The sequence below is a fragment of the Anopheles moucheti genome, chromosome X (genome assembly GCF_943734755.1).
Source record: "Anopheles moucheti chromosome X, idAnoMoucSN_F20_07, whole genome shotgun sequence".
Taxonomy (NCBI): domain Eukaryota; kingdom Metazoa; phylum Arthropoda; class Insecta; order Diptera; family Culicidae; genus Anopheles; species Anopheles moucheti.
In genome coordinates, this window is record NC_069142.1 from 15,759,165 (window position 1) to 15,782,918 (window position 23,754).

The 23,754-nt window shown below is 43.0% G+C and overlaps 4 protein-coding genes across 9 annotated transcripts; 3 read left to right on the forward strand and 1 right to left on the reverse strand.

Annotated features, from left to right (window-relative positions):
* The first annotated feature begins 255 nt into the window (after positions 1-255).
* Positions 256-8,559, forward strand: LOC128307401 (desmoplakin). Of its 3 annotated transcripts, none has more exons than XM_053045213.1 (7): positions 256-447; positions 568-4,422; positions 5,423-5,506; positions 5,587-5,758; positions 5,845-6,065; positions 6,179-6,508; positions 7,943-8,559. In XM_053045213.1, exons 1-7 carry the CDS (start codon positions 385-387, stop codon positions 7,994-7,996), a joined length of 4,779 nt encoding a protein of 1,592 aa, XP_052901173.1. In that variant the 5' UTR covers positions 256-384; the 3' UTR covers positions 7,997-8,559. The 3 variants fall into 3 exon arrangements, with proteins under 3 accessions (XP_052901173.1, XP_052901172.1, XP_052901174.1); XM_053045212.1 differs by lacking the exon at positions 7,943-8,559 and adding an exon at positions 6,849-7,903; XM_053045214.1 differs by lacking the exon at positions 7,943-8,559 and adding an exon at positions 6,820-6,969.
* Positions 8,560-8,566: 7 nt separating this feature from the next.
* Positions 8,567-10,137, reverse strand: LOC128307403 (protein stunted-like). 2 transcript variants are annotated; one of them, XM_053045220.1, is made up of 5 exons: positions 10,052-10,137; positions 9,903-9,960; positions 9,684-9,814; positions 9,140-9,184; positions 8,567-8,900 (listed from the first exon to the last, which is right to left on the reverse strand). In XM_053045220.1, the coding sequence occupies exons 2-4, from the start codon at positions 9,929-9,931 to the stop codon at positions 9,174-9,176; spliced, it is 171 nt and encodes a 56-aa protein (XP_052901180.1). In that variant the 5' UTR covers positions 9,932-9,960; positions 10,052-10,137; the 3' UTR covers positions 8,567-8,900; positions 9,140-9,173. The 2 variants fall into 2 exon arrangements, with proteins under 2 accessions (XP_052901180.1, XP_052901179.1); XM_053045219.1 differs by lacking the exon at positions 9,140-9,184.
* A 1,007-nt stretch (positions 10,138-11,144) lies between these two features.
* Positions 11,145-15,203, forward strand: LOC128307402 (beta-1,3-galactosyltransferase 5-like). Of its 3 annotated transcripts, none has more exons than XM_053045218.1 (4): positions 11,145-11,449; positions 11,593-11,715; positions 12,509-13,714; positions 13,797-15,203. In XM_053045218.1, the coding sequence occupies exons 3-4, from the start codon at positions 12,634-12,636 to the stop codon at positions 14,066-14,068; spliced, it is 1,353 nt and encodes a 450-aa protein (XP_052901178.1). In that variant the 5' UTR covers positions 11,145-11,449; positions 11,593-11,715; positions 12,509-12,633; the 3' UTR covers positions 14,069-15,203. The 3 variants fall into 3 exon arrangements, with proteins under 3 accessions (XP_052901178.1, XP_052901176.1, XP_052901177.1); XM_053045216.1 differs by having other exon boundaries at positions 11,145-11,445; XM_053045217.1 differs by lacking the exon at positions 11,145-11,449 and adding an exon at positions 11,459-11,537.
* Positions 15,204-18,879: 3,676 nt separating this feature from the next.
* Positions 18,880-23,033, forward strand: LOC128307436 (ionotropic receptor 93a). The gene is given in 19 exon segments (XM_053045281.1): positions 18,880-18,953; positions 18,994-19,079; positions 19,148-19,300; positions 19,369-19,505; positions 19,565-19,685; positions 19,766-19,924; positions 19,996-20,057; positions 20,133-20,288; positions 20,353-20,520; positions 20,583-20,682; positions 20,746-20,894; positions 20,969-21,139; positions 21,204-21,275; positions 21,381-21,490; positions 21,807-21,852; positions 21,915-22,077; positions 22,152-22,211; positions 22,276-22,436; positions 22,515-23,033. Coding segments are annotated over 19 exon segments (2,667 nt in total).
* Positions 23,034-23,754: the final 721 nt, after the last annotated feature.

Below are 23,754 nucleotides of genomic sequence, written 5' to 3' on the forward strand. Positions count from 1 at the left end.
TATGCGCGTTGGTTTTTGGAATAAAAAAATGTGACTGATTTATTTGTATACATAATTTTCTTAACATTGCCTCATCAATTAGTACAAGCGAAAATGCAACAATTTAACAATTTTAACTTTCTCGAGCAGTGTTACAAAATTTAGGTTGACATTCGACCAACCGCTCGAATTGTATGACATTTGGTTGGTTTTCGTTTGATTATCAATCTTTTAACGGCCATTCCATCTTTTAATGGCCATAGTTGTACCGCGAGGAAGCATCGGCTTGTAAGTGGCTTGGAAGTGAAAATTATCATTTCATAATTCATTTGCTTCGAATGTATTTAGTGTAGCAAATTAATCGTTGCTGTGCAAATTGTGTTTTGTGCCCAGTCGAAACAACCAATGGCAGAAAATCAATCTATCAACCAGGAGGAACCGTATTGGCATCGGCTTGTGCTGAGATGGGTAAATGAACGCGTCGAAAAAGTTTCTTTTTGTTCGACGCCATTCTTTTTTGACTCGCTTAATATCTTTTTTCGATATTGATAGAGTGTGGTTTTGTTTCGTCTTACTGTTAATTCGAAGGTTTCATGTGCTCAACTGAACGCCGGCCTCGGTAACCACAATCTAGCTACATGCTACTACAATTTCCGATGCAAGATCAAAGACCATCATGATTTGCAGGAAAGCACAGTAGTGGAATTTCTGCGCGTAAAGTTTCCACACTTCGAGCTGCAACTGGGGAAGGCAAATGCAATACCGGAAAGCGATGATATTTATGTGTTTTCGTTGATGCTCTATTTTTCCTGCGTTCGGCACTCGATACCGTATTTCCAAAACATATGCCAACAGTTGGATGTTGCATACCAGCACAGCATAAAAGCGTTTCTGAACTCATTCGTTCCGGAAAATGACAATAAGATCATTATTAACCGTGCATTCATGGATAAAGCCTTTCAAAACGCCAAGCGATCAGCTACCGTATTAAGCGAAGATTCATGTAATAGACGAGATCATAGCCAAAACGGCGTACAGATGCTCACAAGCACACCAATCGGAAAGCTCGAAATGAAGAAACCGTCACCACCGACACCGAAAAGCGTAGCGCTTGAATGGAAGGTAAAAAATCTCCACGCAATGCTAGAATCTGCCAGAACGGAAAACATTGTCCAGGAAAGACAAATCGAGCAATTGCTGCTAAATGTTAAGGAGCTACAGGAAGATAAAAAAAGGTACCAGTCAAAAATAAGCGCTTTACAGCTGAAGGAAACATGCGCGTGTGCGAGCAATTCTGCGGAGCTCTCACATCCTACCAGCAGAGCAACGGAACAACTGCAAAAACAAATTGAAATAAACATTAAGATCATAGAGGAACAGCAAGAAGAAATTAACCGGGCAAGGGAAAACGCAAAGACAGCAATGGAACGACACATGGCATTAAAAAAGCAATACGCAACGGTTCGGGAAGATAATCAGCGATTGAAGATTTCGGTAGATGATTTAAAAGAGGAGCTTATTTTAAGGGATAATATCAATCAAAATCTCACTGAGGCCGTTAACGATTTGCGACGCTTTATACGGGAAAATCATATTGGGGGCGCTGCGTTGATTGAACCGCTGGAGAGCTCATTTGAGTATTTGGACAAGTCTTTTAAAAATATGACATCTGACGATAGTCAATATTGTGACTCGGAGAACCTGGCATCTACAGTGATAGACATCAAATTGAAAGAGAAAGAGCATGAAAATGAAGAGCTGACAAAGAAAATACAAGACTTGGAAGATAAAATACAAGATTTACAACGTTCGCACAATGAAATACTCGAACAACAGCAAACAGAATCAAACGCGAAGATTACCGAAATTCAACGATCGTTGGTTGAGTCAGAAAAAATTAAAACGCTACTGACGCGCGATCTCGACAAGCATAAAATGGATAAAGAAGCTTTGATTGGACAGTTGAAGTCCTTAAAGCAGTTACAGATTGAAGAAATTGAACGACTACAGGGCGAGATGAAAGAACAATCTACAGAGCTTCAACGACGTGTAGACGAAGCGGAAGAAAGTAAAACGCACCTTGAAATCGAACTCAAGAAGGAAATGACAAAGACACAGAATCTTAGACTCGAAGAGGTGAATGAAAAAATTCTGAAACTTCGACAAACAGCAGCTGATGCAGTGAACGACAGATTACAACTCACAACCAGTATCGAGAAAGGCGAAGCTAGGATAGCAGATCTGATTGCCCAGTTAGCGTCGCACAAGAAAATGCAGATCGATGAACGTGAGCGTATGCAGACTGAGATGAACCAGAAAACTACAGAGCTTCAACTATGTCTGCATACGGCAGAGGAAAGTAAAACGTGCCTGATAAGCGAACTGATGCAGGAACAATCAAAGACTCACGATCTGAATCGTGAACTCGATAAGCAAAAAAATCTGCAGGCGGACATGGATGAGAAAACTATAAGGCTAGGACAAGCATTAGCTGACGCAGAGAAGAGCCAGTTGCAAATTACCATCAATCTCGAGCAGGTTAAAGCTGAAAGAGAAGATTTGGTTGAACAATTGAAGTCCTTGAAGCAGCTACAGATTGAAGAAACTGAACGACTGCAGGTAGAGATGAAGGAGAAAACTACAGAAATGCAACGACGTTTAGATGAAGCAGAAGAAAGCAAAACGCACCTTGAAAACAAGCTTAAGAAAGCACAGTCAATTAAGCAAGATCTGCATCATGAATTAAATCGAATGAATGAACAAATTGCAGAACTCCGGCAAACAGTAGCTGATGCCGCAAACGACAGAATACAACTCACAACCAGTATCGAGAAAGGTGAAACTAGGATAGCAGATCTGATTGCCCAGTTAGCGTCGCACAAGAAAATGCAGATCGATGAACGTGAGCGTATGCAGACTGAGATGAACCAGAAAACTACAGATCTTCAACGATGTATAGACACGGCAGAGGAAAGCAAAATTTGTCTGGCTGACGAACTGAAGAAGAAAGAGGCAAATACACAGGATCTGAATCGGGAACTCGCCCTGCAACGAAATCTGCTAGCTGACAGCACTGAGCAAAATACATCGCTTCGACAAGCGTTAGCTGACGCAGAGAAGAGCCAGTTGCAAATCATCCTCAATCTCGAACAGGTTAAAGCTGAAAGAGAAGATTTGGTTGAACAATTGAAGTCCTTGAAGCAGCTACAGATTGAAGAAACTGAACGACTGCAGGTAGAGATGAAGGAGAAAACTACAGAGCTGCAACGACGTTTATATGACGCAGAAAAGAATAACATTTGTCTTACAGGCGATCTTGAAAAGGGCAAAGCTAAAATAGACGATCTGACATGTCAGCTAGAGTCACAAAAGAAAATACAGATCGAGGAATGTGAGCGTTTGCAAGCTGAGATGAATATAAAAACTACAGAGCTCCAACGGAATTTAAACTCTGCAGAGGAAAGCAAAACGTGTTTGACAGGCGAACTAAAGCAAGAACGGACAAAGACACAGGATTTGGACCGGGAACTCGTCATTCAACACAACCTGCAGGCTGATATGATAAAACAAATTGCAGCGCTTAAACAATCATTAGCTAATGCAGAAAAGTACAAACCACAGCTACTTCGCGAAATGGAAAAGAATGAATGTAAGGTAGTAGAATTGTTACGTCAGTTGGATTTGCTAAAAAAGCTACAGATGGAAGAAAGTGAGCGGGTGCAGGTCGAGATGAAGGTAAAAACAGCTGATTTGCGACAAGCCTTATCTGCTGCAGAGGAAGGCAAATTACAACTCGTAAGCGAACTCGAGAATGGTAAAACTGAGCGAGAAGATTTGATTTGTCAGTTGGAGTTGCAAAAGATACAGCAAATAGAAGAACGGGAGCGTTTGCAGGCGGAGATGCAGCAGAAAACTGCAGAGATGCGACAAGCATTAACTGATGCAGAAAAAGACAAATCACAACTCGTAGATGAACTAAACCGTCTGAAGTCTGATGCCAGTCTACGCACCGAAATGCTTGAGATGGTTTCGGCGCTACAACTAAATTTAGAGCAAGAGAAGGAAAAATCTGAAGAAATCAATTGTCAATATATGCAGGTCAAAAAGCAGGCCGATGATCTTAATATGCAGTGTACAAAGTTGATGCAGAAGCTGTCCGATGAACGGACTGATCTATCCAATCTTGAGAAGGAGCTTGTCGGCAAGGAAGCGAAACTGAAGGAGCTGAATGCGCTGTACGAAGAGAGACAGAAGCAGTTCGAAAAGAGCTATCAAGATAACGAAATACTCTCTGTGAAACTGTACAAGGCGCGCGCGGCACTGAAAGAGAAGGAGGACTCATGGACAAAAGCACAGCAAGACATGAAGAAGGCTATGGAAGAGAAGCTGCGTGATGCCAGGGTCGAGTTTGATAGCACGATGGAAAAGATGAAGGAGCGAATGGTGAGTAGCGTTTGTTTTACAATGTAGTTGTTATGTTATTTAAGCATAGCCTGACGCTGACTTGATAGGGCTGCCAAGTCATACATTCATATCGATGCACGGTATTCGTCGTTAATGGATACCCATGTACAGTGACGTGACGTTAACGTACATTCATTTACAACCGACTAATTCCCTCATAGCTAGCAAATTGCATGGATTGTCATGAATCCTGACTTTTGGCGTACGCTGACTGGCACTCCTCTTGTCTAATTGCAGCGTTCAGGTCCATCCTGGAAGAGTGTGGGCTATGCCATCTTAATACTAGGCATTTGCCTGTCAGCGATCATACGCCCACTCTCGGAAGCATTCAAAATCGTACCAACGTATGAAAAGCCACCGTACTATTAGAAGAGATGAAGACGATTCATTTGCTTATCGAAGCAATAATTGGAAGGACGTTATATAGTGGTTTAAGGATCTGTAAGGGAGGGAGCTGTACTGCAGAGCGGAATATCAGCGGTTGTTGTGAATATGCCAACAATAGTTATATTCACGTGAAATTGGTTATGCTATTCATCTGTTATTTTTTAAAATTTAAATAAATTTAGAAGTCTTGAAAATTTTCAAGGTACATGATGGCTTAATCGCAGTTGGTTTAAAGTATTTATTACACAAGACGGATCATTTCATCAATACCATCTTACCTTTATTTATGGGGGATTATTTGATACCTTTTTTTTTGAAAGTATATAAATGTAATTACTCCCAGTTTGGTGGGTTGAATGTTTGCGGTTGTTTTTTTTTTTGAGGAAGTCTATTATTATATAGTCATATAGTTTCCATTATTAAGTGCATGCAATGCAATTGCGGCGTCTTACTGTGTACAAACAATTAGAAGCTAAACTAGAAATGCACCTAGATAGAAAGCACATGGTACATCTTCTTATTACAAAACAATGAGCATCTTGCCTGTCTTCTTCCTTCACTGGTCGCTAACAAACTGTTTGAACCATTTTAGAAAGAGCTGCATAAAGAAGTTAAAACAAAGCTAGAATGCGACAATCAAGGATTGGCATTAACAGCTGATGGCTACAAAAGGAAAGTAAGTAGTGATGTAGTTACAAATACTGCTCTTATTAGTAAACTAACCCATTTCCATTACTTCCATGTTTACTGACTTAGGTTGACAATCTTGAAATACGATGTAGCAAATTACAGAAACAGCTTGCCGAAATGAACGAACGAAATCTAGAAGTTCGAAAGGAAAATCAACATTTGCATATCAAGTTAAAAACATTGGAAGAGTTCGGTCATGATCGCAAGTCATTAATGCTACCATCCCAGGCCAGTTTGAGTAAGTATTGGCAATTGAATTGAAAGGACTCTCAAAGTGTTTGCTTTGTTAAATAGTTCGATTAACAGGGAATTATACCCCTGCAGGAAGCAACCTAAGGATGGAAGACGAGGAGGGTGAGCTATTCAACAATATGTACCTGGCAGATTTGAAGAGTGGACGCTGTGAATCGCCGGGTCCGACAAACGGTGGTTTAGACCGGTACTCTGAACTTTCCCAGCGCAATTCGAAACTTTTGCCACACTTGCGCACCAACTATGTTGCACTCGCACCAGACTGTGAACCACCATCGCACGACGACACCCGGGTAAGGATTGGTTCTGAAGCATTTCGGGGAATTTATTTTTAAATTGTTAACGATGCAGTTAAGAGATATTTGCGATGAATGTTTGCTGAACCAAGTTGCGTTCTATTTTTTAGGATACCATGTCAACCACATTTGACGATAGCTCTACTGGGTTGATTACGCGCCGAAAGGTGAGCGGTATCACGTCTTATAAACGTCCCGGGCCACCCACACCGAGCAAGCGTGCCGGTCGGCTCTCGCTAAACGGTGGTCTGGCGGGTAATGGTGGCGAGATACAGTACAAGGATGCACTGCGTGACACAAACGTGAATGCTGCCACAGGAGGTGCCGGTTCCGGGACGGAACCAACCGGCAGTACACGGGCCGGGCGAACGAAAACGCCCGGTAAGTTCAAGCAGATGATCAGTTCATCCAGCCTGCTGAACAATTTTCAACGAGATGAGGTAAATAAGAAAACATTTTTTCCATATTATATCTAAATAAGCGAACCCACTTAAATAAGAATTTAAAACAGTAATAGAGGGATCCGGGGAAAAGGCACACACATACATAGTCAGATAATCAATTGCTAGTATGAGTAGTTGACGTAAATCCTTTTTGTTTTCTTCGTTTTGTCATCATAGTCACTGTTGTGATAATTCACAATATTTGTTTTTTCCAAGTTGAATGCTCAGCCGTATGAACATATTTATGCTTCCCCCGTATAGTGACTCTGAGGGCGTCTTTTTCGAGTGTTATATTTATATTATTTTAGCTGTTTTCCATTATTTTTGAATAATTAAGAGCCACACTTCGGCGATGCCCAACGCTGCTAGACGCGTACAGCAGTCGGTAATGGATAAGGTCCCGGACATGCCATCGAAAAGACCCATCAGGTTAAATGCCGTTGCCAAATGCAAACGCTTCCAACGTAAAATGTTGTTCGATTCCAATCGGTGCCTGGCCATACAAGATTGTGCTGTGGTAAGGGATGAAATTCGTCTACCGTTGGGTACCATATTGGAATGGAAAGAGAAGTCTCTGGAAGAAGATTACGTCCAGAGTCGCTCCGTAAGCAAGGCAAATCCTTTAACACCTGTAACTACGGCTCCGTTGGCAATGAGCAAGACGATATCTACCTTGACGGACATTACTACTACTACGACCACTACACCGACGTTCGCTACAACCAATCATATGGAGCTTGTGACTGCTCTCGCCGCAAACGACTACAACTTTAAGCATCCGTATGGCAGCAATAGACATAATATCCTTCGGATGCAAGCACAAAGCCGCGAGAAACGTCGCCAGCTGTATGATGAAACGCGCAAAGTTGCACCCAAAGGCATAGCACCCATGGCTATTGGATCTCCCGCCATTGGCGTTAATGCACATCACAGGGACGAACACGATCTAGACTCTACCAGCGACATCACTGTGTATCACAGTTTCACAAGCGACATAGACGACAGTTATATTCTACCACTGCCCAAGTACTCTGCCGGGACCGTTTCCACCCCTTACCATACATCAGCGGGTGAGCGTGACACCGGTACGCTACACTTGCTTCTTCTATTGGCTTACTTTGGTTTTTTTGCGCAGATCTTGTTCTGTCTCGGTAACTTTTCGGCTACGATTCATCCTCCGCACGATGGACAAACCTAGCGAACCGTTTGCACCAACTCGTGCTCTTCATGGAGATATTATGCCATTATTTATTTAGCTTTAGTCCATAGTTATTTCTCTAGTGATAGAAAGTAGGTTTTCGTATACTCTTAGCCTTATGTATGCACGTTAGTAAAGGAATGGTGTTTTCTTAATACCGCCGAATAAATCCGTCTTTAGTCACATTGCCCGTACATTCGTGAACCAATCTGTTTCGATTTACGATTTTCCAGAACACCTCACCGCGGCGACGGCTCAGCTGGTTTAACAAGGGCAAAAAGTATTAGTAGCGCGTGCTCTCGCCCCACAACCCCCGGTGCAATTTCTACTTGGTATAATCGTCAAAATATGTGTCACAACCGCCATCCTACCATCTGGCAAACAAAAGCAGGGATGTCTTGTACATCGCAACCAACCTGTTCGGCTTGTGATTCGTTTGTACAGAGATAGTTGGTGCGGCGTTTAAACTGCTAAACTGTTTTAGATCACTACTGGGTGATATGAGGTCTCATATGCAGAGAAACTTCATTGCATAACACACCCAGATGGTTATGATGTTTTAAGTTGTTTTTTTAAAATGATCATTAATAAATGGAGCAACTTTCCCGGCGAAAAAATAACGATGGATCAACGATACGATGGGCAATTAAGTATCAAGTTTTGATATTGATATAGTACACAAGCGAGAATGGATCGTAACGTCTCGTTTCGAATAAAACAATGTTTAATTTGAATTTTTTTACACCTTTTCGCCAAATATTTTGACATTTGCCTTTTCCTTTCGATCGATTTGTTGCTATCGATGTAGGGTCATTTCATAACGCCGATTTATAGCTTTTGTCAAATAAAATAATCCAAAAATCCTGCTCCTTTATAAACTTTTTTTAGTCTACTGTTGCTATGTTTAGGAGACGAAATAAATCACATATCGGTCTCATAGATCTTACAAGACAATCTGCCGTATGCAGAGGTTGATGATAACAAGATTTGATTGATTTTGATTTGGTTTGATTTGGCGTTTGATTTTGATTTAGATCATTTCTTTCCATAGAAATAATCATGAAGTAGTTAATAGTTTTGATCAGCAACTTGATGTGTTCACATGATTTATTTCGTTCACTAGCAGCAATAAAGGTAATTTTTCCGCGTCTTACTTGCCGATCTTACCTTTTGTTTACTCAGTGATAACCTCTGCAAATAAATAAGGTAACGAAAACATATATTAATTCAATAAAAATGCATCCAAACCCCATCAACTACCAACATGCCACAACAAACGCATTCAGGTTTGATTAGTTGCAGAACAATCCAAACGAATTATTATTAGTTTTAGAATTTTGGATAAAATATCACACGCTGGTTGGTTAAAAATTTACTCTACTATGCAAATCAAAATGGAAAACTCATTCAACGGAAAGTCAGAGACTTACGACTGCTCACTAGAGTGAAAAATGAATTATCCTATCACTTTTCATCTGTAATAACAACAAAAGCCGTTAATAAATGGTTGAGTAAAGTATTCACTGCTGTCGTTTTCGGGACAAATCGGCAATCTCTTTTGTTCATGTCAGTAAATAATTAAATCTCCTGATTATCACCAATCAAGTTTATAGCAAAAGATAATTATGTAGGTCCATATCTACAATATATAGCTAATATAAAACATTTCTAGTGGAAATTATTTTACTCATACGATGCAGAAGTATAAGCATCTGCCACATGATTCAAGCTATTGCTTTACACTGATGATGAAGCCACACAAGATGTGACGTTTTCATGAATATTTAACGGGCAAAATGTAACTATTCATAGAAAACTTGTTTAATAAAATAATTAATTTATGATGCAACAAGGAGAACCATTGGTAATAAATACGCCAAGAAATGTACTGGAATTTTTCATGAACGCCGCCATCCGTGCTGTTCAATCCATCAGTTATGGATGTCCCATATCGAAAATGAAGCTATTACTTACTCTCCGGCTTGCCGCCCTGCCATTTGGTGAACTTAATATGCGAATCATCACGCCGAGCGGCTTGAGTCCTCAGGTCCGGCTTTAGCGCCTTTCGCAGCAGACGAGCGGCAATGTTGGAATAGTTGATGTAGCTAAAAGAACAATTTATACCAATCCAATGTTGTCGGTTATATAATGCCTACACAAACACTGATTACGCCTGCCCTTTCGGCAACTCACTTCAATCCAGCAGCTCTCCATGCGGCCATTTTAATGCTCTGAGGGAGGGACTCGCAGTCTGCAAACAGGAAATGATCACAAAATTAGCCAAAATTGTAAGAGCGCTCCTGTGAATGTTAAAGAATCGGTTCGTGAAAACAAGGACTTACAGCTGTTACCAAATTGCGGAAAGTATTGAGAGTTGCTTTGTGCAAAGTGTCACACTGTGTTCAGATGGGAGCATAATGACATTAAACGAGACTTTTTAGTACAAAATCGGTCTGGACCAGCGTAGCTGTCATCTTCCACTGCGTAGTTTGACAGCTGAGCCGTTGGAGGATGAATTTGAATGGAAAGTTATAGATGAATGTCAACAGTTAATTTTTTAATCGTCGGAGGGACTACGCCCTTTTCAGCCACTTGTTTAGAGTGCCGTAACAAGCCAGGACTAAAGCGAGAGCCAGTCTCCCTTCGCATGAAGAACAAACGCTAACTACTCTTCCTTCCCCCAATTTATCATCCCAAGAGATTGGGTAAGGAATGGGGCGCCTATGCTATCCTTCTAGAGGCTTTGCATTCATTACCATATCAATGGGGTATCGCTACTACACTGCCAACAGAACTAGAGCCAAAGTCAAGAGAAAAAAGAACTTCCAACATTATTTTGCACTAGAATCGATATACAGTCAAGTCTGTCTAAGGTAGTACCTCTCAAAGATAGCCAATCTTTCTAACATGACCTTTTTGACAGTCCCTTCATTTTTAAAACATTTTCGCTTCTCTGAGCTGCACAGTCTTCGCTCCGCAAAATACGCTGGACCAGACCTATTTTGTACTAAAAACTCTCGCGTCACTCCGTTTTTCTGCTCGAAAACCATTCGAGCATATGTTACGGCTACAGTCTGGACGCTTCTTAATAAACTGACAGATGAACACCAAGGTTACTAGAGAAAACTCTCTTCGACTTTTAAAATGATTTTTTGCGAGCTTTAATTTATCACAAACTAAGAAGTAATTGTGACGAAAAGCTTTTAGTATCGAAAGAGACTAAATTAAAGTCACCTCGACGAAGTGCTTTTTCTTCCAAAAAGTAATTCTAGCAGTGTGACCAGCAAATAACACACTGGGATGAAAACATCCCGTTGCTTTCGACAGCTACCCTCAAAATGCTCCGAAAGAGGGGTTGTTTGTTGGCATCTTTTATGAATCTGAGCGCTTTGACGTCTACCCTGCAGAAACATCGTCGACGTCGTTTCCCGAGAAACCCCCGAGAGTTTGTCATCATCATAATAAGTTCGAATGTAATTCTATACGCTCTGGCTGGTTTTCCGCGGTTGGATCACTGATCTGAGCCAAACAAACACGCGGAATGACAAATATTGGGTATCGAAACCATACGGGACATTCGTACCGCCTGGGGAATACCTTCCCGTCCAAGCAGTGGAAATCGACGTGTTAGCATCGTAATTATTTTGTTTGTGCGTACTCGGAGTTGAGCAGCCTGCAACAATACCACTCATAAAATAGAAGCCCATCGAAAGCTGACGGAAGGTGTGCGAGTTGTGTACGTAAGAGAAGGAACAGAAGATAAAGCAGAGAGGTTAACCCCCTAGCTCAAATCATCATCAGTCGGTCTGGATGACAACATGATCGGAAGTGAATACCATTGTTAGCGTTTTCCACCAATCCTTATCGTTTTGTTTTGTTGCAGAGTCAGCGATTCTGAGGGACCGGGATTCCACAACAAGACACAACACTCACCATTATCATCTTCATCAATACGGTGCGGTATCTGCGGTGTTTTACCTGTATAGGACGCATTTTGTAGCAAAAGGTGAGTTATTTATTGGTGCCTCAACGAGTGGTCGAGTGTTTACTGGAAGGGGTAGAGCTATAGCAAGTTGAACAACAACGATACGGTTGGTTAAATTCATTTAAATGTTGAAAATTATCTGTACGAAAATGAATGGTTACATATTGGCCAACTTGGACGACGCAGGCAAAAGCAATGCAATTTGATTATTATAAATATAATGGTCTCTCTTCTATTCAGCTCTATTCATACGTATATAGCGTAGATCGAGTTGTCTTCCGTAGTGGCCCCTACTGTTGGAAAAAAAGATTGACCCGCACATGTACTTCAACAATTTTCAAGGTCCCAATGTTCGATCTACCTGCGAATGCGATGTAGAAGGGATGAACCGGTTTCTGCTGCCAGCCCGTCACGAAACCATCTTCACAGGGTCAAGCATTAACGACCGGAGGAGGACCGAGAATGGTTGAATCAACAATTTCAAGGGCTATATGTGCGCTTCCTGACCATTTGCTTGCTGTTGTTTTATTTGTTCATGCAATCATGCAATCTGAGTATCAGCAAGTCGCGGTCAACGTCATTGACCTTTTTTTTTCTCACTACGAAGAAACGAGATCTCTTGCGAGATTGTGCTAAATATTCCCTAGACGACCTTGCCAGCGATAAGAAACCCGCTTACTTCTTCTTACGAATATTGTTGTTTAGTTTTGTTTCGTTTAAAGGCTGTTGAAACGGCTCAAACGTTATTTGCAAATGCTTCGTTATCTGCGATCATTAAACAATTGTTTCGAATGATTTATTTCTGTTGTTGCAGTGAACATACTTCCTTGATGTGTTTTGGAACGCCCACAGAACCGTTACTTCAAGTGCCAAAGCCAGCAGGATTCGTTTTCGCACATTCAACACTAACGCGAACATTAGTAGCTGCACCAGCCGCGTATGATGCCCTGCCCGGGATTAAAGGTTTCGCACGTGATATTTGTGATCGTCATACTGCTAACGATAGTGTTCTATTCGTCACTAAATGGCCGGCATTTCATTCTCGAGCCGCGCCGTTATGCAAACCATCGCAAGAACGATCCTAGCCCCCTGCCGAATCGGACACTGGCGGCAACGGCCGCTGACAAGGCGTTATCACCGGGTCTCGAACCCCCTAAGTGCAATATGTTACTGATGGTCGTGCAGGGCTGCGGCACCAACATGCTTACCAACACGCTTGACCGTGTGCAGCAGCAGGAAAGGAACCAAACGCAGCTTCAACACACACAACAACAGCAGCAACAGCAGCAGCAGCATGATCAGTCGGAACAGGAAACAGCTCCCGAGCAGGTGAACAACATCCAGCGAATACCAAATCCTTCCGCGGTGAAGATGTCGGCCGTGGTACAAGGATCCTCTTCTTCCTCGTCATCGTTAGCACCGGCACCGCAACCGACAGCACTGGAAGCGGACGGTGAGAAGGTGATCAAAACACGCGACCTATACCACTCCGGCCATCTGCCGGACAGTGCGTGCGTAGCAAATCTATGCCCACGAAACGGTACCGACGTGACGCTTCTGATACTCGTCACGTCCGCGCCAACGCACCGGGAACAGCGGCTTGCCATACGGCAATCCTGGGGCCACTATGGCAGTCGGCGTGACATTTCGATCGGGTTCATCGTGGGCCAAACGGATGACGCACGTATCGAGGATCAGCTCGCGGCCGAAAGCTACATGTACAGTGATTTGATACGGGGCAACTTTATTGACAGCTACCGCAACCTAACGCTCAAAACCATTTCACTGCTCGAATGGACGAAGCTGCACTGTCCGAACGCGTCATTTCTACTGAAAACGGACGATGATATGTTCATTAATGTGCCGAAGCTGTTACAGTTTATGGAAGCCCACGGTAATCAGCGGCGGACGATTTTCGGTCGGCTGGCAAAAAAGTGGAAACCGATACGTAACAAAAAGTCTAAATACTACGTCAGCCCGGAACAGTACTATCCACCCGTATTTCCACCATTCACCACTGGTCGGTTTGCCTTTTGTTAACACCATCTCCCTTTCCCACACACTAATTTTTTGTTTATGTTTTGCTGTTTCACCTATGATAGGGCCGGCGTATCTGCTAACTGCCGACATCATCAATGAAATGTTCGAGAAATCGCTCAGCCAAACGTACCTCAAGCTGGAGGACGTCTACACGACCGGCATTGTAGCACAGTTGCTAAACATTCATCGGATCAACGTGAAGGAATTTCTCAACCGCCGGATAGCGTTCAACCAATGCAACATCAAGAAGGCGATTAGTATCCACATGGTCAAGAACAACGAGCAGCTTGATCTATGGAAGAAGCAGGTGGACACCAGCGTGTCATGCACGTAGAAGTATTGTTTTATTCTTATTATAATTTTTATTGCTCGCGTTTTTACATGGTTCCCCAAGCCCTTTAGTTTTCCTACCCTGGATTTTCCCGCAAAAAAACAAAACTCCCCCAAGATATAAAAGACAACGTTCAGCACACTATACCGTTCTACAAAGAAGAACGTAAAGAGGAAACAATCACGAACAAAAAAATAGGACGATAATAAATTGAAACCTCTTTGTAAATGTTATTTCTAAATACCCTTTAAAGATCCTGTTTGTTTTTTCTAGAGATTTGCTTGATAAGCAACTAAAACAAAACGCACACACACAAAGCGTACGAGCATGCCTTTTTTAAAAAGAAAACAGAAATATGTGAATTAATACATTCCGTCGCTTTGAGGTGTGTTTGTAAAACGTATACCCATCTTCAAACGTGTGAAACTGTATAGAAATGCGCGTATGCGTCTTTTCTGAATAAATCGAGTAAGTTTTTGTTGTGTGCTAGTTAAGTAAGCATCGCGTGATTAGAATTGGGTCGGGATTGTCTCTTGAGGCTGAAATGGATTTTAACCCCCTTCTCCACATTTCCCATTCCTTCAACCCAACCCACCTGTGTTCTTACCTTTTTGTTTTAGGGAATGGGGGAAAAAAGCATACCAGAATACAGAAGACGAAAAGCGTACATAAAAAAAGATATATTTATATACACGTATATATGTAAAACCCATATTTCTAAAGAACATGTATCACTCCACTACCGCATCAATAGCTAGAAGGCCGTGTTCCAAAAAAGAGGGGGGCTTGAAGTCAGCATGATTGTATAAAAGCAAAGCATATTTTATATAGCAATTCTCATACGTTTTAAGGCTGTACATATAAGTTGCATCCGCAACCACGCGGACGGAGAAGAATCCCGTAGACGATCGAGCGCACCCCTTCTCGGTCGGCGTTTGGGATAAGACCACAGGAACATGTAAGCGAAAACAGTGTAGCGTCCTAACGTTTTCTTTTCGCTGTGATTATAGGTTTCGTTTAACAGTTGTTCGCGAAATTTACGTTATTTATCTCGGTTGTACGAATAGTGTTAGCAACTGATTTGTGCGATGAATAAAACGATTCTTATCGGTTACCTTTCGGTAACCGGTTCATCGGTCGGCGGTAGAACCATGTGTGTATGATTTTTTATTATTATAGATAGAAAATAGACAGCTGATAGCACTGTTTGTGTACAGATATCTGTTGCACTATGTGCTACCTCCGGCGCGACTGGATTGTTATCCAGGGGTAGCACTTACGGTAGAGGAATCAATATTTAATTATTAACCTTAAAAATGATTTACCTTAGATAGGATTTTAATTTGTAATCAGCTCAATTTTACTTAACTTTGAACCCTTATCCCAAGCATGAAGTTCCTCTGATTCCTCCCGGGAATTGGTGAATCTTCCCGGAAACCTATATCGAAAAACCGAGCCGCATTAAGACCACCAAGAGTAATAGACGAGTACGAGTGACACCCCGGCAGTGGAGGATCAATCCGCTTGGAGGCCCAGGGCGGAATTATAAATGGGGCCTCTAATTTTAAAAACGATGAATTGGGGGGCATTGAGGCCCTTGAAATGGGGCAAAGCTAAAGGCGCAGTAAGAAGGGGCTCCAGGACTCACTTTGAATCATCCCATGGGTAGTTTGCGGTCAAATTTCTCCAGGGGCCTCTTGTGGTACCCTTCGGGGCTCCCCTAGCATAAGGAGAGGGGGTCTATGTATACACCTTCTACTACTACACACATTTTTTGGGGCCTCCAAAACGGCGAGACCCTAGGCGACCACCTACTCCGTCTACCGTTTGATCCGCCGTTGATCCCTTTTCTCAACTCAACCACGAATTCGAAGATCGAGCTATTAAATAAACTTTTAATAAATACACAAAAACACTGGCCACAAAATACTTCATATAAACACGTATGTACGTAAAAGCGTTTAGAAGAAAGCATCAGTCGTCCTTGCATATTATGCAGTTCATCTCAGTCGTCATTGCATATTATTTTGAAGCGCTTTTCCTTTCGTCGAAGTCTCCGCGCATGCGATCGGACACGCCAGAAGCGACCGGTTTCGTGATTTCTGACACCAAGAGAGCATCCACGAAAGGAGATAACATCAATCTGATCCGCACAAGGCTCCGCCATGTTTGTACATAACATATTGATATCGCATACTCACGTTATCATTCGCTTTGATGGTATCAGAATGAGAGATCTTCTACGATTGGCTATTAGTTACACATATTATCAAACAAGGGAGAGCGATCGGTAGAGTAAATAGCTCAGGTACTGTGGGGAGAATCCTGCATCTCGTTTCATCCATCCGGTGCCTACAGTGCGTGTCATAACTGTACAGCAGTTTAGATTTTTAATTATTTGGAGTAGGAAACATGGAGTGCCACTATTTCCGAAGACTTTATTCATTGTTTATTGTTCGGTTATTTCGCAATAATTATTTAGGATATCTCGAACCGATAGTTCGATCCTAATTTTATTTATCCTTCCTGGTTGTAGCGTTGAGTGCCACACGTTTTCCACGACTTGGAATCTCCCCGTCGGAGTGTAAAACGATTACTGCTCGTCGGAGTGCAGAGCGATAACTAACTTTGTTCGAACATGCCTTTTATATTGTGCTGGCCATGTCTCGAACTTTTCTATCACCGCATAATTCGTGCTCGATCCTGTCTGTGTTTTCGTTGTTCGCCTATTCCACGAAATGTATCCCTTTGTTTTGGTGATTCTCCTACAAACAAGGATCTTATTGTTCTCCCGTTGACCTAACAACTTCCCAACTATCATTTTAACAGTTCATCCAAATTCTCCCTAGGTGTCGCGTTTTCGTGTCCTAGCTAACAAGTCTTGTCGCTACAATTATAACTCATGTCGTCATGGAATGTTCGGGGGTTTGAAAGGATTCCATTCATAAATATATTCCATAAATATTCCACATTGTTATTTCCATAAAAATAAACTTGGGTGTGCGAGCTATAACGTTTGGACAAACGGAAAGACATGAAAGATCAGTCGACGGAAAAGCGCTATGATCACTAGAGGGAAGAATACAGCATATGAAATGGTACGGAAATTTGTGCTAGCTCTTCGTTTGGATGCTCTCTTGGTATCCGAAACCAAAAATTTCACAGTTTCTGAGCGTTTTCGACGGACGGAACGACGTAAAATTCGAAAGAGATGCAGGATCCGTTTTGCCTTTTGCCCCCACACTCTAATGCGTTTGATAGGAATGTGAATGGAATGTTCTTTTATAAACCTTTATTCTCACATTCCGGTCACCAAAGAAATTGAATTTATGGGTATATTTGGGTATGTGCACTGCCTTGTTATCACTCACAACTATGAAAGTAAATAAACGAAAACATGGTTTGTTGCTGCATGCTATTCAGTGCCAGTGCCAATCTTCTTATCCAAATTACCAACCGGTTTGCTGCGTGTACGACATGTTTACCGGATGCTGTGCGCAGCGTCAGTACGCGATTTCGGTTCTTCCTTGCCAGGATGAACCGAAATAATACGCCCCATTGCCCACAAGGTAGGATTCATGCTGTCATCTTTGACGATCACCGATCATCTTTGACGATTTTAAGGATACTGATCGACCATTGCAATGCTTGGCTCGCGCTTGCAATTGCTGTAAGCAAGTGAACCGTGATTCCTTTCATGCTTTCAGCCCGAATGTAGCAGCAAGCACCATACGCCACTTGTGATGCATCTGCGAAAATGTATATCTGCAGATTTGTAGCCGCGTGTTGTGAAGTGTAGCGCGGAATGCGTAAATCACGAAGTGATTTCAGTGAAGAGTGAAACCTTAACCATTCGTGCTGTAAGTGCGATGGGAGTTCGCTATCCCAGTCCCATGCCTTTCCATCCTTCTTAAGCGACCATAGTTGCTGCATGAATAGTTTAGCGACGATTATCGTTGGACCCAGCAAGCCGGAAGGGTCGAAGATCTTGGCTATATATGACAAAACTATCCGCTTTATCAATACCGCTGTTGCAGATGGCAAAACACTCTAACGCGTTTGATGAATGTGACACCTACAGGCAGACGTGATTAATGCTATTATGCGAGAAAAAAAGCTGTATTAAATGTATGGTGAGAAGTGTTACTTCCACTTGTGGATGCTCGCTTGGTATCACAAGTAACAAAACTGGCCGATTCCGGGGCATTTTGTCCCAATTTCAAAATTCGCCAGGGGCCTCTTGTGGTACCCTTCGGGGCCCCCTCAAGCATAGGAGACTGGGCCTATGTATACAACTACTACACACATTTTTTGGGGACTGCAACACGGCGAGGCCCAAGGCGACCGCCTACTCCGCCTACCGTTTGATCCGCCGCTGCATCCCGGTGTCACACTTCCGTACTGTTGGGTGTTGAATATTTCACAACATAACGGCCTATTGGCGACCATTGCATTTACGCAGAGCTTAGAAAGCTTCACGCAAACTCGTTACGTTGTTGTTCTTCTATAAAACATGAGTGCACATGAAGAAAGCTTTAACTTATGCCACTTCACCGCACCGGAAACCGGCCCACCGGACGTGTGCGTCTGAACGACGGAAATTGGTTCTCAATTATGGATGCGCAGGTGTCCCGCATGCTGACCGGCATTCTTGCTGACCTTTCTGTCCGATGCGAACAAAACCCGACGTCTTGGACCTCGTACACGCCAGTCGTGGAAGTGAACTGTGGTAGTCAACGTGATGGTGCTCCGGTTTTATGGTGTGTGGGTGCTACTGCTGGTGCTAGTGCTACAATCAGCTCTGGTTGCGGGTGATGATTTCCCGTCGCTACTATCCACAAACGCGTCCATGGGCAAGTCTCAATTATTGAACAATCGCAATCAAATTGTTCCCACTACTAGTCTCGCTTCCCTCACTCAACCCGAAGATGTAACGTGTGGCTTCACTGTTCACTGTGTACGAAAGATCTCTGCCTGCAGGCAAAAGTCCCACTAATTGCACGAATTCTTATCGGTTTTGGTGAGGAACGTTCGGAAGATTTTGTACGAATCAAAATGTTTTCGTTTCCGAATTCCACACAGCGATTATTCTTGACCGCGAGTATCTGGGTCCCGAGTACGAGAAAACGTTGGAAGAAACGAAAAACATCGTTGAAAAGTTGATCCGAGAACATCTGAAAAATGGCGGCTTGATCGTGAAATACTACTCCTGGACAAGCATTAATCTGAAGCGAGGTAGGTGCAGCACTGGAATGGAAAGCGGGCCGTAATCTGATCATTAAAAATCGTCTCATCCGTTGAAGATTTCTCCGCTGTACTGTCGGTTTCGAGCTGCAAAAACACCTGGGACATTTACCAAGAAGCCGTACGTGAGCGGCTGGTGATGTTGAGCATTACCGATCCAGATTGTCCACGCCTGCCAACTAAGAATGCCATCATGGTTGGTAACGCTTATTGCAACTTGGAACGAATTTCACAACGCGTTACGCTATTTTACAGATTCCTCGTAGCGATGGGTCCGGTAACTCCTTTGATGAGGTATCACAGATCATACTCGACATGAAGAGTTCCCGCGCTATTAATTGGCACACAGCCACGCTACTATACGATCAGGCTTACGGTATTGTAGTAACTTTGTCTCAGTGCCATATTCTAATCACACAGACTACACCCACAATCACATATACCATCATCTTTCAGATAACGAAATTAGTCGCTGCATACTGTCGTTACTAGAGGATCGTGAAGGCATTAAACCGCTCACGCTGACTGAGTTCAAAATTAATGCACCGACGCACAGTTGGGAAAAACGAAAAGAGATCCGTAAAACGCTGCTCGGCATTCCGACCGCTTACACAGGTTAAGCTTACTGCTTCCCGGGTCTTTCCAATTCCGTCATAATCTACCCTCTTTTGAATACTACTTTCCAGGAAGAAATTTCATCGCCATTGTAAATATGGCTACACTGACCCTGTTGATGGAAATTTCCAAGGTGCGTTGACCTTACTCTCACACTACTCCAACGGCTTGAACTGTTTCTGTGTTTTGGGTTCTTTACCTACCACAGGATCTCAAGTTGGTCAATCCGTTCTCGCAGTGGCTGTACTTGATACCAAACACAGAACGTACAAACAGTGACTTCTTCACCTTCTCTACCATCATCAACGAAGGAGATAACGTGGCGTTCGTGTACAACAACGGAAACAACACTGGCAACTGCACAGTAAGTGAGAGTGCGAGGCTGTGGCGCAGTAAAACTTGAACATATCGTACCTTACTCCATTTAGGTCAGTGTGCTGTGTTACATGGAGTCCTATCTGCTTCATTTCATTCGAAGTCTCTCAAAGCTGATCCGTGAGGAACAGATCGTATTCGGACAGATCTCGGACGAGGAATGGGAAATTATTCGTCCGAGCAAGCTGGAACGGAAGACAAAGTTTTTAAACATGATCAAGGTACGGCGCTTCCATCCAAGCAATAGATCAGACAATCAGACCTGGTCACAATTTTATTGCAGACTGCCATTACGTCCAAGGATGAGTGCAACAAATGCTCCCAATGGAAAGTCCAATCCGCAGAAACGTGGGGTTACGTATACAGGACAGATTTTATACCGGGTAAGAAGAGGTCTAGTGTGCCAATAATATCAAGTACTCCAGCGATTGTGTATGTTTGAACAGACTTGAACGATGTGCAGGAACGCCGCAAATTTACAATGCTCGACATCGGCTACTGGTCACCACAGGATGGGTTTATGCTATCGGACGCACTGTTTCCACACTCACAGTACGGATTTCGCGGTGTGCAGCTAGTCTTTTACAGCTATCATGTAATAAGGCTTTGGTAGGGTTCGCACAAGGCACAGACTACAACTTTTTATTTATCTTTTCTTCGTTGTGCCAGAACCCACCGTGGCAGTTTGTGTCTTACAACGAATCGGGTGCTCCAATCATATCAAGCGGTGTTGTTTTCGACGTACTCACCGAACTTTCGCGTAAGCTGAACTTCACCTACACTATGGTGATTTCACAACCTGCCGAGATTAATGGATCCCTCATTGAGGGAAACACAACGGTACGACACGGAACCACATTCTAACGGGTTGAATTTTAAGAAATTTCTTTTTTTCTACACTTAGTCCGTCTATGACTTGAAAACCATTTCGTCCGATATTCCGCAAGAAATATTCAGCACACTAGTCAACAACAAGGTAGTAATGTGGGCTTTGGAGCCCAGCGATATAACAAACGATATTTAGCAAGCCTCTCATATAAATCTAATCTTGGTACTACACAAAACTAATAATATACTACAGATACTGCTAGCGGCAATAGGTTCAACTGTGAACGAGAAGCAAAAAAAGTTTGTCAGCTTCACTGATCCCATCAGCATCCAGACGTACAGCTTCATAATCTCTCGTCCACGGTAATGGTATAGCGTGTGTAGTCTAGTGTTATGCGAAATTGGTACAGGTTCATGAATCTGAATCTCTATTTCAAAGAATTATTAACCTTCGCAGAGTCTTAAATCATGCTAGATTTATGACTAATATCTCCAAAGGGCATGATCCTCCACTGCCTTGCTGATTTATGAATCTTTTGGGAGCCGATTCCTGAATTGAATGACTCCTCACTAAAGATTCATATGAGTGGCTCTCCTAAAAAAAAATCATAAAGCACAATGCTAGGGTAATCTACTGTAATTGCCTTAACGTACTTTTTCTTGATCTACGCATCTACAGTGAGCTGAGTCGAGTGTTACTCTTTTTGTCTCCTTTTGGCCCAGACGTAAGCATTCCAAGCGAAAGTTAAACAAAAGAAAAACAAGTTAATTTTGGTTAACATTTTAGACGTGGTTATGCCTTGCGGCAGCTGTTGCCTTGATGGGACCAATACTTTGCATCATCAATAAGCTCAGCCCATACTACGAAGTACACAACAAACCCACCGACATAGGACTGGGAAAGATGAACAACTGTTTCTGGTACATCTATGGAGCGTTGTTACAGCAGGGTATTGTATTGGTTTGGTCCAGTGATGTGCTCCACTTAGGAATTCATCTTGAACTTCCCATTTGTCTATCGCAGGTGGTCTGTACCTGCCGTATGCAGATAGTGGACGAATCATTATAGGAACCTGGTGGTTGGGTATGTATACAAGCGCATGTTTGCGATAGGATTACCGCTAACGCATGCTATCTCGTCCGCACAGTTGTGCTGGTAATCGTCACCACCTATTGTGGAAATTTGGTCGCATTTTTAACATTCCCAAAGATTGACATACCAGTCAACCGAGTGATGCAGCTGTTGCGCAACGATCGTGGTATGACCTGGAGCATCCGCCGTGGGACATTCCTGGAGGAGATCCTAATAGTAGGGCGTGTTCTCAACCGACAAACAAAATAAAATGCATCGCAGGTTAACACTTCCAACCTTTCTCGTTGCGTACAGGACTCTACCGAACCGAAGTACGTGCAACTGTACAAGGGCAGTCAGATCATAACCGAGCTGACGGATGAGCTGGTGGAGCGCATCGAGGCTGGCAAGCATGTGCACATCGACTGGCGCAATAACTTGCGCTACTTGATGAAGCGCCAGTTCCTGCGGACAGACCGGTGCGACTTCGCTCTTAGTACGGACGAATTTCTGGATGAGCAGATCGCGCTGGTAATGCCGAAGGACAGCCCCTACCTCGAGCTGGTGAACGAAGAGATCAGGCGCATGCATCAGTTTGGGTTTATCCAGCGCTGGGTATCGCAGTACCTGCCGGCGAAGGATAAATGCAGCGGCACCGGTCGAGTGATGGATGTCCAGAACCACACGGTAAACAGTTCGGATATGGCCGGTTCGTACTGGATCCTGTTGCTGGGGTTCGCCGGTGGGCTGTTTATCTTCATGTGCGAGTTTGCCGTGAGCAGATACCGTCAGCATCGGGCATCTAAAGCGGCCCTCGTTGCGTACCAGGACTAAGCTGTTGAGAAAAGGGGTGTTGCATTCGTTGGAGTTTGGTAGTTTTAAGTTGTTCAGATGCATAGAGTTGTATTCATCAAGCAATAAAGCGGGAAAGTACAGTACAGAAATTCGGCTTCTACATAATGGCAATCGTTGGTAGCCTATCAGCCTCGTCCTCTAGACCTCGCGTCTGGTGGTTAGAATCGACGATGCGGGTATATTCATCATCTGCACGTATATTGGGTGGCTGATTGAGCATCGCATGCGTCGGTACGTATTAAATTTATAATGATTTCGTTTTATTACTTTTTTTGTTGTTGTTTACAGTCTATGGCAAAGACCTTAACCTGCAACCGCACCACCGGAAAGCACAGAGCATCCATCTCCCATGCCTCAAAAATGCCACCCAACATTCCTATAAGTGTTCAACAAAATACAAAACAACAAATAATTACACATGAGTATTTCCTAGTTCGTTGCCTTTTGCCGAACCGCACACAGCTAAGGATGCGCTTTACGTCTTTTTTCTTGTTTCGTTTGTTTGTTTCAAACTATCGCTTTTCTACTCTTGCTGGTACGTTGAATGACGCAAACCATTAATATCTGCTATATACAAAAATCAAAGAAGATTTCTCTGTGCGCATTCTAACCTCATAGCCCTCTCCCCCTCTTCTCCTCCTCCTCCCCCCCCTTTCCTCCTCCTCCTCCTCCTTCTCCTCCTCCTCCTCCTCCTCCTCCT